General features: G+C 36.9%; 1 protein-coding gene and 1 long non-coding RNA gene across 3 annotated transcripts in view; one reads left to right on the top strand and one right to left on the bottom strand.

Moving 5' to 3' along the window:
• Positions 1-18,738, bottom strand: part of il1rapl2 (interleukin 1 receptor accessory protein-like 2) — a 241,002-nt gene that overhangs the window by 91,914 nt on the left and 130,350 nt on the right. For both annotated transcript variants that reach the window (XM_087799600.1, XM_087799601.1), the window contains exons 3-4: positions 7,554-7,723; positions 6,617-6,720 (exon numbers count right to left, since the gene is read on the bottom strand). In XM_087799600.1, the coding sequence (XP_087655726.1) occupies positions 6,617-6,720; positions 7,554-7,723 (274 nt within the window). The remainder of the gene's footprint in view (positions 1-6,616; positions 6,721-7,553; positions 7,724-18,738) is intronic.
• Positions 12,032-13,721, top strand: LOC148071491 (uncharacterized). The gene is made up of 2 exons (XR_015712837.1): positions 12,032-12,332; positions 12,877-13,721. It is a non-coding gene; the product is annotated as an uncharacterized LOC148071491 (long non-coding RNA).

Here is an 18,738-nt window from a genome sequence, read left to right as displayed (position 1 = left end):
GAAACTTACCATAACATACTCAATTTTGTCATTCATTGTTCATTCCTTTTTAAATAAATCTATAAAACGTCACGTCATTGTTCGCGTCTCTATTGGTGTAATAACGGTCAATTTAAGAGCCTCTTACTCAGTAAAGAACAGATAATCACGACAAAAGTAGTAAACTTTAGTTAAATGAGATTGATTAAAACTAGTGTTTCATAGTTAATTAATTAGGCCAATTAATTCATTATTATTCACGTAAATTTAATAGTTTCCCTTGAACTATAAACAAGGGTGGTGCCCCCTTTCTTCCGGTAAATCTTACCTAGAGGCAATTTTTAAGTTAAATCTACCAGAACTTAGATGTTCTGAAAATAAACCTTATTATAAGGCCTATAAATCACTACAACATCATGATGTCGGCGGATTCAGGTAAATACACTGTTCTGGTTCTCTTGGATCTGTCCTCAGCCTTTGACACAGTTGATCACCAGATCCTGCTGAGACGACTGAGGGATGAAGTGGGACTGCTGTACTTGATTCCGCTGGGTAAAATCATTCAGCGATTTCCTGATGTTTCTTATCACATTTTTGCTGATAACATACAGCTCTACTGCTCTTTTGATCCAACTGAGCCCCAGAAGCTGAGCAGCTTAGCTAATTATTTGCTAGAAATCAAACAATAAGTGAAAACACTTTGCAGCTAAATCTGGAAGAAAACTGAAACTTTGGTTATTGCGCCTGATGATAAGGTTCCAGGGTTGAGTCAATTATTGGGTGTCTTAGGCCAGTTTGTTAAACTAATCCTTAGAAATCTGGGTGTTATATTTGACAAGACATGTCTCTTGTTCAACACTGAAGAAAACTGACCAGAAACTCTTTCCTTCAACTTATCCATGCGTTTGTGTCTTCTTGTCTGGACTAATGCAACAGTCTGTTTTCATGTCTTAACAAGAAGCAGCTGTTTCGCCTGCAGTTGATACAGAACTCCGCAGCGAGAATTCTGACCTGCTCTAGTAGAAGGACCTCACATTTCTCCGATCCTTAAATCTCTTCACTGGCTGCCATTTTCTTGAGGATCAACTTTAAATTTCTGGTTCTTACATTCAGAGCTATTCATGGTCAGGCTCCTCCTTACATCAGTGATCTGATCCAGCCTTAAACCCAAGCCTGCGCTCTTAGGTCTGTGGATCAGAATCTGCTTGGTTTCTCGAACAAGGTTCAGGACCAGATATCCTTTCGGGCTGTTGCTCCTAAGCTTTGGAATGATTTTCCTCTCTCTCTGAGCTTGATGGAGTCTACTGACTCCTTCAAGAAACACTTTTATTCGTGCAGGCTTTTCCTTGATTTTTCTGGAGCTCTTGTGTTGTTCTCAGTGTTGTCTTGACCTTTTAAGCATCTAATTTATCGGGTATTGTATTGATTGTTTAAACGCTTTGTGACCCTGGTCTAGAGAAGCACTATACAAATATTACTTATTTACTTACTTACTTACTCACATGCTCACCAAGAAATTTCTCTTCTTTTAGAGTTTAATGGTTGTGTCTGCTATTCGTGAAAATGTACCTTATTAACTGAAGTGTTAAATCAGCCTTAAATGAATTAGCCAATCATCTTGTAATCCATGATATTGACCTTGTCAGTAAATGCCTCAGACACTTCTCAATTAGCTCGCGATGATCGGCGCAGGCTGGTGGCGGCTGTGTTGAATTAGAGCACTAATAGGCAGCGATGTGTCCCAGCCAGTGGGCAGTGTGTTCATATCTGAAATGAGTCGCTCTGTAATTTAAATATCAATCTAACAGGGCGCAGAGTGGTTGCAGAGACACCTGTGCATGCTGAAACATTATGATCATAACACAAAAAAATAACTTGTGAATATATATATTCTTTTAAAACTAGAATAGGAAACGATCAAAACTATTTATGTAATTTCAGTCATAAAGATTCAATTAAAATAATAATATATTGAACTAATCAAATTTCTCATGCTATATTTATTTTACCCTATATTCATCTCTTCAAGCTTTACAGCGATACACAATTTTAACAGCGATAAGTTGCCTTCCAGAAGTTGCAAAAATATGAAAGATATACTGCAGCAACTTTATCAAAAGATAGAGTGAAACATTCTTCAAAATCGAATCATCTTTTCCCTTGTCTCACTAAAATGATTCCCTGCAAACATCTGTCGATCTTTGTTTGATTTATTTTGGTCACTGAAAGAAAGACAGACATAAACGGCGTTCTGCAGATGTGAAAATATGGCACCAATCACCGTTCCATAGTACAATCTGTGTAGTTCACAACATCAGAATGTTTCTGATTTATTAGTTAAAAATATAAAATATGACAGATATAATAGTTGGGACTTAGCTTTTACATCACATTAGATCACTATTGCAGCAATATCAAAACAGGCACAGAAAGGTGATGACAACGTCTTCCCTTTAATGTTGTCATCACAAAAGTGATCTTTCTGTCATGACTAAAATAGTTTGACAAACGCTAATTCATTGCAATTCTAGTAACTTATTATATCATTCCAAAGTTGTTGTTGAAATTTCATTTGTGATGCCTTTTGCATTTTATAGTTTAATGGAGGTTATTTAAACTACTTGCCTGCATTTATCTTGAGAAATAACACGGCTAAACACCACGAGGGTCAATACAGCTATTACTCAGTTCCTGATTCGTCTTGTGTCATTCAATTCCATTCTTCCCTGAGAAGGCGGGTAATTCTGAAATAACTAACAATAACTCATCATCACAGAGAAGATGACTTTGGGACCACAGCACCATCTATAATTAGGATGTCAAACTAGTTTATATTTACTGTGATTATTAGAGCTGGTGTGAAATAACACACTTCATGACTTTTCTTTGATTTAAGCATAATTCATGCTGATCTGACATGTGTTTGGCCAGATATATTTCTTTTTTCCTCTCAATTTATTCAATGAATACTTCAATGCTCATGGTATAAAAACCTTCAGTAATTGAAGTAAAAAAACAAGAATTTCTATCTTGAAATGAGGCTGGGAAACATACACTGGCACACGCTAGAAAACACTGGCAGGAGTAATAATTTCCATAATTTCCAAGTTATTGAGGATTGCCAAAGAAACTTCAAATGACTGCTGTCTCCTTACTGCTGCTTAACTCTACTGCCGTCGTTGTCAACATCTCTCCCACTTTATCATCCCCCATGTATCAGCTCACTGACTTTATCTGCAGCACAGAGTCTTAATCAGATGAAACGAAAGGTTAAATTATGTGGCTGTGATTGGAGAACCCCCTTGTGGCATTGCTGCCTCACTTTGTACTTGGTCTGCAGAGAACGTGCCTGCAAACAAAACTTTGCATATTACCACAGAGAATGAGCCCCAACTAAGAGAAAGAGATCCTATCAGAGTTCTTCGAAATTAGATAAGGGAGACTGGATATGTATGATTCTAAATTAAAAACTTTTTAAAGAGTCTTTCGGTATCCACACTATGGGACACTACCTAATTTGAGAAACCTCAAGTTGTGACTTTTTTATGCGTCATCACAGGGTGGGATTTACGACGCACGTCACATCATAGCTGACGACTATGGAGTGATATTACCGCCACTGGTTTCAGCGAGTGTCTCTTGGTTATTGTACACTCAAAATCACTCTGCTGCGCGCTCAACCAGTCATACATGTGTTCAACATGTCATACACGCGCGCTCTAGCTTTCATACACCGCTCAACTTCACTGCTGCTCGCTGAACATTTATCTGCTCACAACACCAGTCTCACACGCTGCTGCTTGAAGCCTTTTAAACATCATTTGAGCATCGTTACCATGGGAGTGAACGGAGTTGTCGGAACGCTTAATAAAGTTTTGTTGACATTCCCTTTAGCACAGCTTTATTTAGTGGATGCATAACGCAACCCCAGTCAAACGTTTGACTGTGTCTTTTATTCTATGAGAATTATAATCCGGTGTGGCCTATTTATGAAAACTGTTCTAAAATAGAAGGTGCGCCTTATAATCCGGTGCGCCTAATAGGGAGGAAAATACGATAGGTTGGGCAGGAGCAAAAACCCAATTTAGTGGTTATAAATCTTTTCTTAAATCCATAATTAAATTAAAGTCCTTTGAGCAAAGATAAAATACATTAATAATATTATCCTAAAGACAATTGTTATCTTGCAGTCGAAATTGATCCTTAGCTCAATAAAAATATCCAAAGTTTTCCAGTGTTAGTCAACTGGACTGAGTAGTCTTTTGCAAAGAAGTTTTAACCTCTCATCGAAAAGGTATCTTGAATTCCAAAAATTTCTTTCTCTGGCTCTTCTGTGGCTGTGTAATTGTCAGCATTCCCTAATATCTATAATCTTTTGCATATTATACACAATATATCAGAAGACAGAAGTAACATTTCACATATATGCTTAATTGCTTCAATAATTGATAATCATTATATAATCAATAATCATGAAGAAACATTGTTTCAAATTTGGAATCAAATCCGCAAGTTGGACCGAAATACCTAAAAGTACATTGACTTGCAATGCAAATCCGCATATCACCTACAATAAAAAATAAAAAATTGAATTGAAAAAAACATAGGGTCATGACAACCTCTCAGTCCTGCAGTGCATGATGGGATGCCTCAACACAAGAACACTTTGACCCAACACGCTATAATTCAAATCCGGCATTAGTGTGATGCACATTTTGTGGGGATGAATTGTCATGAAGTGTCCAACTGTCGTAGTGTTGAACATTACGAGCTGCTCTTGTTTTGTCCCTCCTCACTGTGTGTTATATCATATTATATTATACCACAGCGGAACAGAAGATTTCATATCCTTATAGCAATTCCATTCAGAAGGTACTCTCTCTGACCACACCCCCTTTGTTGTGAAAAAGTAAATAATGGACACCCTTGCATTTAAAATATTTAATGTCACATTTTTATTGGGGAGTTTAGAATTCAGTATCAGGGGTTACAAACATCCAAGTTAATAATGGTCATCAAGCATGACAAGCTTGTGTTGTCCATGAAAGTTGAAGAAGGATATGCATGGATGGTAATACATACATACACTGTTGAAATCTAAAAATATCTAAAGGAATGGTCAACGTTTGACTCTAGAGGATAGCGCTTAATTTGAGTAAAATAAACCAAACCTTAAATAAAAGAAACAGATTTTTTGTTATGGAAGAACAGACAGCAAGCACTGACATTTTCACAGTAATATATAAACCTACGTTAGAGTAATAGATATCACACATAGAAACACATATTGAAATACAATGTTGTGTTCACTCACAACCAAGCTAGAAAACACAGAAATGCCAACGTCTCTCGCTCTCTCAATGTGTGTGTGTGAGTGTGTGACAACACTAATTAGGTTGTCATGTTGAGAGACCAAGGAAAAAGCAGAGCGATGAAGAGAGAGCTTATTAAGGAGGATAGGTGTCAAGCTCTGGCAGGAAGAGGAGGTGGGTGGAGAGCAATGGAGGGGAGGACACAGGGTAGTGCCATGATGTGCGGACAGAGAGCCGAGTGCAGGCAGAACGACACAGAAGGTGTGGGTGAGAGATGGCGCAAGGAGACAGGGAGGGGGAGAGAACAGGGAGCAAGGCAACAGAGAAGATGGAAATAGTTGGTGAAAGGAAGGAAAAAATACTTGGGCAAAGGGAAGGACGAAGGGCAAAGTGATTGCAGAGATGTTGACACAGAAAAAAAAAAGCTAAAAAAGGAAAAGGCATTTCTGAAAAAAGAACAACTCATATAATTCTCCTTTTGTGACATCAGTTATTATATGTCTCTTGATATACAGTATAAATGCCTTCAAACTTCTAATTGATGGTTCAATCTTTACATAGTATAAATGTTCCAACTTACTTCGATCTTAGTTCACAGTTAGCAAAAGAAACACACTTTCATACCACAATCCCCAAAACAAATTAAATCAGTTTTTAGAGCAGAAATATCTGTGTATTTCAATCTTGGACTACACTAGGAAGATGCATTCAGGGGCCCAATCAGTCTTGACAAACAGCCATTGCTCCACTGAGTGTATCTATATCAAGGTGTTACCTTCATGTCGGTAAATAGTATCGCAATATAAATGTTATTTTCCCATACTTGTGAAACAACTTTAACAAAAGGAGTGATTTTTAGTACATTTTTTCAAATGTACTTGCTGCATAACTACGCTTTTGAGAATAGAACACTTTTTTCAATAGAGTCCTGATACAGCGCCAAATATTGTGATTTGAAATGTGTACTCTGCTGCTTAAGCACATACACAATATTTAACCCTTGTGTTATCTTAGGTTCAAGGTGACCCAAAGGCCTGTTAACAAATGTATTTGTGGTATCCCTTGTGTTGGTTCCGGGTCAAGGCTGGCTTCCATAAATATATTTGCAGTGGTGGAGGTTCACCTTGACCCAAAGACAATACAAGGGATAACACAAACACACTTGTTTTCGGGCCTCCAGGTGACCTTGACCCAGAGATACGAAAAGGGAAAAATTAAATGCGTCTTTCTCTATACATTAGTATAGATTTCGGCGCTTGTACATCCATATCCTAGTTTTCAAAGATCTGTAAAAAAAGAAGAAATATTATCAAAACAGCTGTTACCTTAAAACGCACGTATAGAAACCATTGTCCTCCATTTCAGCTGATCTGAACCAAATGGAGTCGTCCTCTTTACTCAGTCTGTGTCCTGAGAAGATGATTGGCTCCTAGTACAAAGAGGACACGGTCAAGTTTTCAACCCACAAGAATATTAAACAAATATTCACTCCTCTGATGAATAACAGAAGCTACACATTTTCATTCTTCAATTCGGTAATTGGAGCTTATTTTGAACTAAACATAGATTGATGGTGACTTTGAAGAAAACTTGTCGCTTGCAGAAAGAGTTGTTTGCATTTTCTTGGCTTGTTTTTCTACACATTGGGCCATATAAGAACTGTTCTCTTTATTTCTCTCCATGCTTATTTTTAAGAGATTTGTAGAGATGGACAAACTTGATTAGCTGGTTTGTACTTTGTGGTATTTAATTTAAAATTGATGGTGTTGTACTGAGGTACTTGATGTAATGTATTGACCTTCACAGCAACTGCTTTAGGTCGGAGCCGTCTAATGGCCTGGATTGGGAAATAGCTTTTAGATTGCTATGACATGGTTTGCTCATTTCAAGACATAAAAGGCGGTCTGAAAAATAGAAATGCTTTCATATTCATTAACAGGCAATATTGTGACTTGAGCCAAAAATAAATAGTCTCCGTGGTAATCACCACAATTCTGCCCTTGAGACTTGCAGTAACAACAGCTCACAAAATAGCTAACATAAAGGCACATTTGTCAGTAAAATCACAACATACAATTATTTTCAAATGATCAGTACATTGCTGAATTGAGCCTAAAAACAACAAGGGAGACACATAGATGTGCAGACTTCATTGAAGTAGTTACATAACCTCAAGTATTCTGCTGTTGAAGGACGTGTTTCTTGAGTATATTTTCTTTGAAAGAAAATCAGGAATCCTAAATAGTCAGGTGATTCACTTACTTCCGCATCTCCCTTGTTCTTGTACCAGATGAGGCGAAGTTTGGCATTGGTTGCCATGGTATAGTTGGTCCGGATGTAGCTGTAGAACAAGGCACATTTGACCCGCACTGGCTCTCCGGCGAGCACGTGGTACTCCTTGAGGTCCACTGACCAGTCGATACAGCCGTCCACTAAAAGGGAGAAACAAAAATAAATATATAATATAGGAAATATACCCGTTTCAAATACAGAGTGGGACATAAATAAAGGGCAAATCGATCACTGTGATTTACTGAAAAAAACAAACATGACACGCTGTTGAATAATAGATATTTTACCGAGGCTTTAATGCTGCAAATGTGTGGCATGGTTGAATAGGTGTTTACCTCAATATTAAAGGGGATAAAAAAATGTATTGGAACAAAATATAAAAATTGTGCTGCTGCAGCCATTAAGGAAAATAGGAATGGCCTTCTAGAGTGTAATAGCAAATCCCTGTCCATCTAAAAGTTTCCGCAGAATTGTGTGCTGCAGGTACGTCTACAGGTAGTCTAAGGATTTAGTAACCATGAGTGGCAGCAATGAGGATCAGCACTTCTACAGTTAGGCTTTCCCTGCAATTTTGTCTTCTGCCTTTTAAACAATTAAAGACAAGTAGATATTGAATCACCATGAGATAATCTAATGCCACTACGCAAAGGGTCTCTTTCAGCTTGTCACTACGGATGCAACAAAGGTAACATACTTTTATACTTTTTGATGAAAGCTTATTGAAATGAACTAGGATAAATTGATTGTTATATATCATGATTTCATTGGATCGGAAACATGAAAACATGAAAAAAGTGAAAAGGTTAAATCAAATATTTTTGAACTGGCCTAAGGGCTGCTTTCATTGCAGGCAACATGTTGGTGACATCTGATGAAGGGCAATAATTCAATGTTTTTTTTCAGTGAAATCATAAAGGTGGGAGCTGTTCAGATTCAAGATTGTATTACACGTATGTGATTCCCAGTATTTAACTGTCCATTCTCCTTTCCTCGGTTCCACCACAAGCATGTGATGGATAGAAGTTACATAGTAACACACTGATCTAATATTACATTTGTGTATGCTTTAAAATAGATTTGAATCATACCTTCTGACTTGTTTTTGTTTATTTTGTAATGAATATTACTGCTGCTGAATTATTTTTTTGTAAAGAGTTTTTTTTTAGAGCCACTAGACTTAATTAAATGTTACAGATGTCAGTATTACATTAGTTAGATTAAAATGTTTTTGCTTTTCCAATTAAATTCGGTTTAGCAATCATCATGGATTGATTATCAATTGTATCATGTAAATCACCATCAAAGAACAACACTTGAAGTTTTCTTTGAAGTCTTTTATGTGCCTAACATGTCCAACTTTATATTAACATCAGGTGAAAGATTAATCATTTATTTGGTCACAAACAGTTATCAAAGTCCCACAAGGTGACATGGTAAGAACTGTTAGTAAACTTGATAGCTTTATTTGTTTTTCATGATGACATCTGCTGGTTAAGACTCACTCATAAACTGATGAGTTTGTTAGAATCCATCCATCCTTCCATCCATCCACTCAACCACTTTACATTACCTGACTTTACTTCACCGTAATTGTTGTACTATCAGGCGCACCTGAGTATAAGACGCAAGTTTTCATTGTTAGAAATAACCAGTAGTGATGCCAGGATCTCTTATCAAAGGACTTTTTTAATGAATGTATTAACTTTTTGAATGACATGCATGTTACTGCTGTGCACCCTCTCAGAGCAGCCCATGGCTCAAGGGTTAGGGTTAACCCACATTTTTTTCCGTCTATTACTTGGTAATGTCACACAAACAAGAATGCATAGTGCAGATTTACGGCTATAAAGATATTTTATCACAGACAGAGCCTTCTTTGACACACTTGGTCTGGTTATAACATGAGAGATTATGACAAAAAGATGGTACACAGATGTTTTTTGATTGAACAATTTAATAGAAAAAATGTTGAGGCACATTCACCATTTATCCGTCTTCTTCATTGAGGACAATTAAACGTATTGGTGTCACACCCCTCTGTGTGGATCCACTCGCAGACTCAGCTTAAAAGCTGCACCATATGCATTTCTCCACATGTTTTCAATGATGAGAGTGTATGTTACACTTGAGTTTACTGCTAAAGGGGCCCCTCATGGCTGTTGGTCACTAAAAATGTATAAATGTGCGTTGGAAAAAAGTAGCCGCTTATAGCCCGAAAACTATGGTAATCAAACTCAGTATTAAGTGAAAATAGCACATGAAATCGTATACTTTCCTAATTCTGATTGAGTTTCTAATTTGATCCAAACGCAGACCAGGATAATTTACCATTTACCCGACCCAAGCCTTTCCATGCCACAACAAATCAGCTTCACCCTAATTCTGACAAAAGAAGGATCATACTCCACTCTCCACTCATACTTTTCTGTACGTTATAATAACTGAACATAAAGGGCTAGGAAAAACAAAGTAAAATGGTTAATTAAAAGTGTTTTAGTTTACTGTTTTAATTAGAATTGAATGCACATTTTTGTGAATCAGATACACCAGTTTTTCCAGTTTTTAGAAAAGTGACTGTAGAGAGATGAGCACATAAAGCTATCCAGCAAAACACAGGTTTGAGTATGTAAGGCTCAAGGGAAGCATTAACACAATATTCTTTACTCATAATATTACTCATAAGTAACAAGAAATGTAGGTATGTCATGCTGTTTATTTTTGCAGGTTAAATCATTTAATCAACCATCGACTCAACAAAAAAGGCCAGTAGAGAGATCAAGTGCTTTTTTATATGACACACAGACGAGCATAATAACATACCTTGTTTCCAAATATCTTAAAGGGCAACTAATGTCAAACTCCAACTCTCACATGTTTCAAATGTTGAAGCCTTCCTCTCCAATATGATCATTATGATGTTTTGAAGTTATTATTTTATAAGCCCCTCCTCCAGCCAGCTGTAATCCCGCCCCGCTTTCTTTATACAACAAGTCCCTTGGAGGTGAAGACTTTCGGGATTGATTAAGTGTCAATGTAGTGACAAACCCTGATGCTTGACAAATCACAGCAGAGTGGGTGTGGTTATAGTAAACAACATTTAATCTCCAGAAAAACTCTGTTTTCAGTGGGCGGGGCTTAAAAACATTTTCTAGAGTAAATATTATAATTAAAATAGATTTTTGTGCAAACAGACACATACTGAGTACATAGATCAATTTATTAGAAACATTACTCAACACATTAGTTGCCCTTTAAAAAAAAGCTTGATAATGACATAATTTCCATAAATTCAGGTTTTAAGTACTTAATTTTATTTTAATTTAATTAATTAGTATTTTATCAGAACACATACCAATGTGTATAATATCCCAGAATTTGGGACATATTTTAAGGGCAACTAATGATATAAGTTTCTTCTAAATTGATCTTGGATCTCTAATGTACTCATCAGTATGTTTTGTTTTAATTGAGGTATTTACATTAGAAAATGTGCTCAAGCCCCGCCCACCGAAAATACTTTATTTTTACGGAAATTAAGTCTTGTTGACTATAACCATGCCCACTCTGCTGTGATTGGTCAAACATCAAGGTTTGTCATTACGCGTCATCAATCCAGAAAGTCTCCACCATAAAGGGACAAGCATAAAATCTTCTTGGTGCAGGAGGATCAAAAGCCCAGTAACCTCTTGGTCACCAAAAGACAGGGGAGAACTTTATAAAGTAATAACTTCAAAATATGGCCATGATGAGGGACTTACTGTATCTCGGAGAGGAAGACTTCAACATTTTAAACATGTATTCAGTAGAGTTGGGTTTTCAGATTATTTCCCCTTTTTAGAAAATACATAATAAGAAACTGAACACATGATGTGATACCAAAAACCCCAAAATTCTATTTATTTCTATTCACCCTCATGTCAACAATAAGGTTTGAATTAATTAAAGAGTAATCCATTTCTTTTTGGGGTTCATAGGGAGAAATGTAAGTCTATATTAAATTCACAAATGGAGCTCAAATTTCTTTATCCAAAAATACACATCGAACAACATCCAATCACTATTTGTCTGTAATGCACCTCTTGTAATAAAGCATCCCAATTGGAAATTTTTCGGAAATTTTTGATGGTGAATCTTGTGCAGATGATCTCTGTACTCGAAGTGTGTCTTTTTGTACCAAGACATATTACTCTGAAAATAATCCAACCCTTTAGTCGACGGGATGACTAGATGGTGAGTAATGAGAAAATTGAATTGGGGGGGAACTATAACTTTAAGAAACCAAATAAGTAATACAGAATTTAGAATAGACACACTTTTTGATAATTGCGTGGAAATATGATGATGTCACCCCCTGACTTGATGATGTCACCAGTTTGACTTTATAACGACAATGGGCAAGTATATATAAACGGCAACATGGCGCCAGCTAGTATGGGTTGCATGTTTTTCATACGTGGAACTTTACAGACAGACCTATGTCAAAAAAATGTTATATTAATTTCATCAAAATTATATTTTAAGGATACAATTTTGATTCAATATTTTCAGTTGGATCTTTGATGGATTCAAATCAGTCTCTGCGATATGGATATAGAAGCTTGGTTGAGTGTTTGTCCAGAGCAGCTTTCCTTGCAGAGCCTGAGGAAATTCCAGCTTTTCTCTGCTCACACATTCAAAGATTGATGCAGCCTGGAACCGACCAGTCACCGGATCTCAAAGATTTGGCCTTTAGCAATCAAGAAGAGTGGGGTATGTCTAAGTGCATTACCTAGCCATTGCTATGCACACTTAGAAGAAATAAGAGCTTATATCTCAATTAACACTCTTCACGTTGAGTCCTTTTCTTGGGATAAGGAACTTATCAAATACATAAATTAGATTGTCTAATACAATCACCCTAATAGTGAGAGAAGAAAACAGCCCTTACATGCTTACCGTGATAGTATAATTTGAACCTCAATTATAAACATTAATTTAGTTAATACATTTTTGCATATAGACTGAAATAGTGCATGATACTATTTATCTTATCAAGACCAAAGTAACAATGATTGATACAGCCAAAAACATAAAGGAAGTCAAGAAAACCATATGTATTGTAGCTTGATGATCTGAGATCTGAAGGGTAACTTCCTACTACCTAAAACAAATCTCACAGACACGCACCAGGCAGATACTATAATTGGTAGATTGATTTATGCTTCCAGGCATAAATATTCAATTAATAAAAAAGGAAATTGTCATACAGCAAAGGTAAATATGGGCTGTTTTAATTTTGTATTGTACTTTGCAGAGAAAGACATATTGAAACAGGCAATCAGGAAAAGGGCATTGCAAAGAAGCTTGAAATCAGAGGACCCTCTTTGTGCTTCATCAAAAACTGCAACCCCTGCTCAATTTTCAACACAGAGGACAGGCACAGCAACTTCCTCCAGGTTACGCCTTACAAATCGGGGTGCAAATGAATTAACAGCCGATGATTTGAAAGCAAGCAAGCTTTCCACTGCTCCTCCTCTTAAGAGAAAGGGCCTTTTCAAGGGCAGTGCTTGGTTGAGGGTTGTACCGCCCAAACCAAAGAAAGCACACCCTTATTTGGACTACTTTTGTGTCTATATACTCCCTGTAAGAAACCGTACAAAGAATTCGAAGCCAATAACACCCCGGACAGTATTCAGCAACACTAACATATGGCCAAAGAAACCAATTGAACAGTTTCCAAAGATACATTATCAGTACCGGCCCAAGGATGGTTATTGGTATGATGCTATGTTGGTATGATGGCATAACCACACCATCAGTCATCAAGGCACGCAAATGCGTATGGGACAAACAATTACAAACTTTTTCAGTTGCACCCATCCAACCAACAACACTTTTGTAAAATATTTTTGGTGGAGTCAGCAGATAATGATAATCATCAAGGACAGTTACCCCCAGAATGATTGATTTTCAAATATTCAGTGAGACCAAACAAGGTTTCTTGGATATATTCCTCTTCAAAGACAGTGTGGGATTTTTCTCATCAAAACCAAAAAAAGAAAATCCTTGTCCTGACTTTATATGTCCTTAATTCAGAATCAACCCTGATCTGGAAGGTCTGCAGGAACACTATGTCAGTATTAAAGTGACCAAACATGGCTTGCATTAATAAGTGAAACAGATGCTCACCAAATAATCCGAAACCTAAATAACAACACATTTCCAACATCCCTGGAAATATAGAAAATATATTTTAGCTGTCCAAAAGATTCTTTCACCACACTTTATTTAAACAAACAATGTTACCATTACTGTACCTAAACAACTGTCAAATGTACCATTCATTGTTGCTTCCCACATCCACAGCAAGCCAGTCTGGGTTCAAGAATGAAGAAGTGTTTTTGCTTGTCCCAGGGTTCATATAGTGTTTTGGTGAAACACCCAAGATTTATTTAAAAAATAAACTAAAAAAAAAAACCCTCTGAAGGAAATTTCCATTCCATTTAACATGGGTTGTGGTATTTACTACGCAGAAATTGGAACGTTCTTTTATTGGATATAAACATTTCAGTTAATGTTCCAGGGACAGAAATCTGGAGTATCAGGGCCTCTTGGACCCACTCGGTGAAAGACTTGGGCCTCAAATAAATTGGAAACTATGAAAGACCTGATGCAATTCTAATAAAGAAATTTTTTCTCAAAAATATTCTATTCTTTTAATAATAATGTTTCCAGGTCCTTATATTTCGGCCTTTTTTACAATTGCAACCTGGATTGAAGCCCCCAATTTTTGTTCTGCCAAAGTCTTTATTGCAACACAGCCAGGGGAGTTTGTATACAGAGTAAATCTATAGAATTATCAGACTTCAAAGCTATTAAACCAACTTAATGTGACTTTCATTCAACATGTGACAATTTGCAGAGATAAAAAAGAAAATGAGCCTTTGTGTATCATTTAGACTGCAAAACGGCCAGCAACACGGCACTAAGAAGTCCTAAAAATAATTTTGAAATGAGAAAACATAATCGAAATGAGATAACCTCTTTATGATATTCTTCTATTTTGACAGACCAGTAGATGATGTTTTAAGCAATACTTGTAAAGGTTGCATTATTTTATCATTCAATATAAATTGTTAAATAATTCACCTTTTAATTAGGTAAAAATTTACCTAATTTTTACCTAACTTTATTAGAATAATGGGTGAAAATATGATTCTCCTTGTAAGGAAATGTCGACTTCAAAGCTGAGGAAAAGGAAATGTTACGAACCTCAATCATTTAAAGAGTAATCTTGCTGATTTCCCAATTAACTTGATCACGGTCAAAGCACAGAATATTTTTTTTATTTATAAGCAGACAAAAACATACTTTTATTTTCCAACTTTTCTTCGTGATTCCAAGGTGTCTGCGATGGGATAAATCTATAAATGTATGCTTCTGAGAATGACTTTGAATGAGGTCGTTGTGTTTATTTGAGTACATGAGCAGTCATTTTCAGGAGTGATGGATCAACATTCAGGAGTGTAGACGATGAACCTGCTGGATTCCTCAACACTACGGAAACAGTCATCACTATTGCGGACAGTTTATAAGATACCGTTTTTACACGTTAAGAACTTAATGCACAACCAGGTTCGATATTTCTTGTCTTGGATTTCGGGAGGTCCAGGACAAAGCCACATCCAGTGTCCATCAGAGGCGACGAGGTGGAGATAGTGGACAACTATAAGTACCTCGGTGTGTGGATGGACAGTAAACTGGACTGGTCCTGCAACACAGACCATGTGTATAAGAAGGTTCAGAGTAGACTGTACTTTCTGAGGAGGCTTCGATCATTTAACATCTGCAAGAAGCTCCTCTGCATGTTCTACCAGTCTGTGGTGGCCAGTGTCCTGTTCTATGCTGTGGTGTGTTGGGGTGGAAATGTGTCCAAGAGGAGTGTCAACAGGTTGGACAGGTTGATCAGGAGGGCTGGTTCTGTGGTTGGAATGAAGCTGGACTCACTGGTGACAGTTGCTGAGAGGATGTCGTTGAACAAACTGCTGTCCATCATGGATGATGACAGTCATCCTCTGAACACTGTCATCAGTGAGCAGAGAAGCAGAATGAGTGCACGAATGCTCCTACCCAGGTGCAAAACAAATAGACTCAGGGACTCATTCATCCCTCGGGCTATTAAATTGTACAATTCTGAGTTCGGGGGCAGGAGTGGAGTGAAAGTATCTGGATGTTCTGTTCCATGTTAGTCTTTGTATCTTTGTCTTTGTTGTTTTGTTTTTTTTTGTTTTTTTTTTGTTTTGTTTTTTTCCTTGACCTATGTTCTTTGTCTTTGTCTTTAGACTTAGATTGTGTCATCTTGTTCTTCCTCTTTATGTTCTTCTTACTTTATTTTTTATGTATTATTTTTTATTGTTTATGAAAAATTGCTGGCTATTGGTAAAAAACAATTTCCCAAAGGAGACCTCCTGAGGGATCAATAAAGTTTTACCTTACCTTACCTTACCTTACCTTATTTGCTTCATTTAATGAGGCTCATATTTGATTGAGAATATAAAGGATTCGCTCATCATTGTAGTTCATGGAGAACACTTCATTAAACAAATTAAACAATTAACAACTTGTTTTTATTTCTACAGAAGCAAGACTTATTTTCTCGTGTGGATTATTTTTATTTCAAAATCATTGCGTAAATCAAAGATAAGGAATGAAGTCTATGAAGAAGGCGCTATAAAAAATGGGCTGGAAAGGAGTCTCACACAGTTAGTTTAATGTGGTGAAGCAGCATTTAAAGATGTCATATTAAAGGAAATTCTGAGACACCAGTAAAGCAGGGTGGGCTGAGTTACCACAGAGTTCCAACTAAGCATTGAACCGGCAACCTCTTGTCACAAACAACACCATTCCGCTGTCCGAGATTTTCCGCAAAAATACAGATGCTTTCCGTGTTTAGTGAACAGAAGAAAAGGATATGAAGAGGAACCAGATTAAGGAGGGCATTTGCCAAAGAAGTGTGAAACACTGTGATGGAAATCCGCAGCTGGCATTCACATCAGGCAGAAAATACTGTGGCAAATTATCAGAGATAAAATCTTGGTAGAGCTGACTTTCTTTTGTTTTGCTTTGTTAAATCTAATAACGTGCCATTGAACAAGAGTTATTTTTGGACTTTTGTAGTCACTGGGTTAATTAAAAGCGAAATATTAGTTTTGCTTACAAACCAGGAGCATTAACTTCTGGATTTGTAGCCAGCCAGCTTTGTAATAGGGTTGCCCAATCATTAAAAAAAATAATACCATGCTCCTTTTAATATATTCAAAGTATTCCTATACTTTAATTATTGTTTTATGTATTCCATCTGAATGCCAGACGAATTATTGGATCAGTAATGATGGGCTGCTGAAGTTTCATGAAGTGTCATGGAAAATGTGCAGAGACCGCCATCTAGTGGGCTCAGAAAATAATGACACTGCTTCATGAAGCTTCATCACTAGTGATCAGTCAATTTGATACTCACTATAGCTATAGCATAAAATGTGACATTCCATTAAATCATAGTGTTTATAATTCCATTAGCACTTTTTGGAATTTTTTGGGAAGACTTTGTCCATTTTCCTTTTTTAAACGTATTTTAGAAGAATGGTTGAGGAGTCAAACAATGTTGGATAATAAGTTTTGCACAAAGTTTTCACACCCAATCCATTGCATGTCAGACTCATGCTGCTGCACTGGATAACTCTGTGACGTTAGTCTTGATCAGGGTTGCGCAATTAAATTTCCTCTGGGGCCACATTTTATGAGGGGCCATCAATCCAAAAGTGTGAAGAGCTTAAATATGATAGGAAAACTTTAAAAAAAAACAAAGCAAGTTCTAGTCTGACCTAGTCAGCCTACTGAAAGTGTCTAGTGACATGTCGGCTGATTCGGGTAAATTCACTGTTCTGGTTCTCTTGGATCTGTCCTCAGCCTTTGACACAGTTGATCACCAGATCCTGCTGAGAAGATTGAGGGATGAACTGTTACAGTGGTTCTAGTCATACCTTTCTGGGTGCATTTTCAGTGTATCAAATGAGGTTTGAATCTGTTGTGTGGAGTCCCTCAATGTTCTGTTCTGGCTTCTTTATTGTTTTTGCTGTACTTGATTCTTCTGGGTAAAATCATTTAGAGATTTCCGGATGTTTCTTATCACATTTTTGCTGATGACATCCAACTCTACTGCTCATTTGATCCAACTGAGCCCCAAAGGCTAAACAGCTTAGTCAATTGTTTGCTAGAAATTAAACAATCGCTGAGTAAAAACACTTCGCAGCTTAATGTGGACGAAACTGATACTTTGGTTATTGCTCCTGATGATAAGTTCCAGGGTTGAGTCAGTACTTGGATGTCTTAGGTCAGTCCGTCAAACTGAGCCAGAAACTGTTTTCCAAGCAAGAAACAATTCTAAACTAAGGGAAATGTTGTCACAACAGGATCTGGAGCTTATAATCCATGCGTTTGTTTCTTCTCATCTGGACTATTGCAACAGTTTATTTTCATGTCTAAACAAGAAGGAGCTGTCTTGCCTGCAGTTGATACAGAACTCTGCAGCAAGAGTTCTGATCCGTTCTAGTAGAAGAACTCACATTTCTCCGATCCTTAAATCTCTTCACTGGCTGCCAGTTTCTAACAGGATCAACTTTAAAATTCTGGTAATTTCTTAGAAAACTATTATTAACTGAGGAGCATTTACAGACCATAAATGTGTTGCCAGGGCATTCAGCAGAATCCTTTCTACAAGATGACGTCAGCAATTTGGTGGTGACCAGGATTAAGTGTACTACAATCTTATCCTGAGCTTGTATAGAACTCTTCTTAGGCCTCAATAACGTGAGTAAGTAAGTCATAGTTATTTGTAAAATGCCCTTCTAGACCTGACGACCTTAGCTATGCAATACAGGGATGAAACGTGAACAATCAATCCATCACAAACTTGGTTGATTCATGACACTGGTGCTTGCCGGTTGCCACATCTCTGCATGTCGCCAATGTAATGTTTGCAGATATGTATATTTAACTTTTCCACAGTCTGACCACTGCATTCAAATATTTTAATTCTATTTGTGTGTGTGACATTTTTTTTTCTGATGGTACATAAAACTGAAGTGAAAAGACACAGGGCGAGGCATTTTCAATGGAA

The sequence above is a fragment of the Callionymus lyra genome, chromosome 9, assembly GCF_982586985.1.
Source record: "Callionymus lyra chromosome 9, fCalLyr1.hap1.1, whole genome shotgun sequence".
NCBI classification, from domain to species: domain Eukaryota; kingdom Metazoa; phylum Chordata; class Actinopteri; order Syngnathiformes; family Callionymidae; genus Callionymus; species Callionymus lyra.
This window is presented reverse-complemented; position numbering and strand designations above follow the sequence as displayed.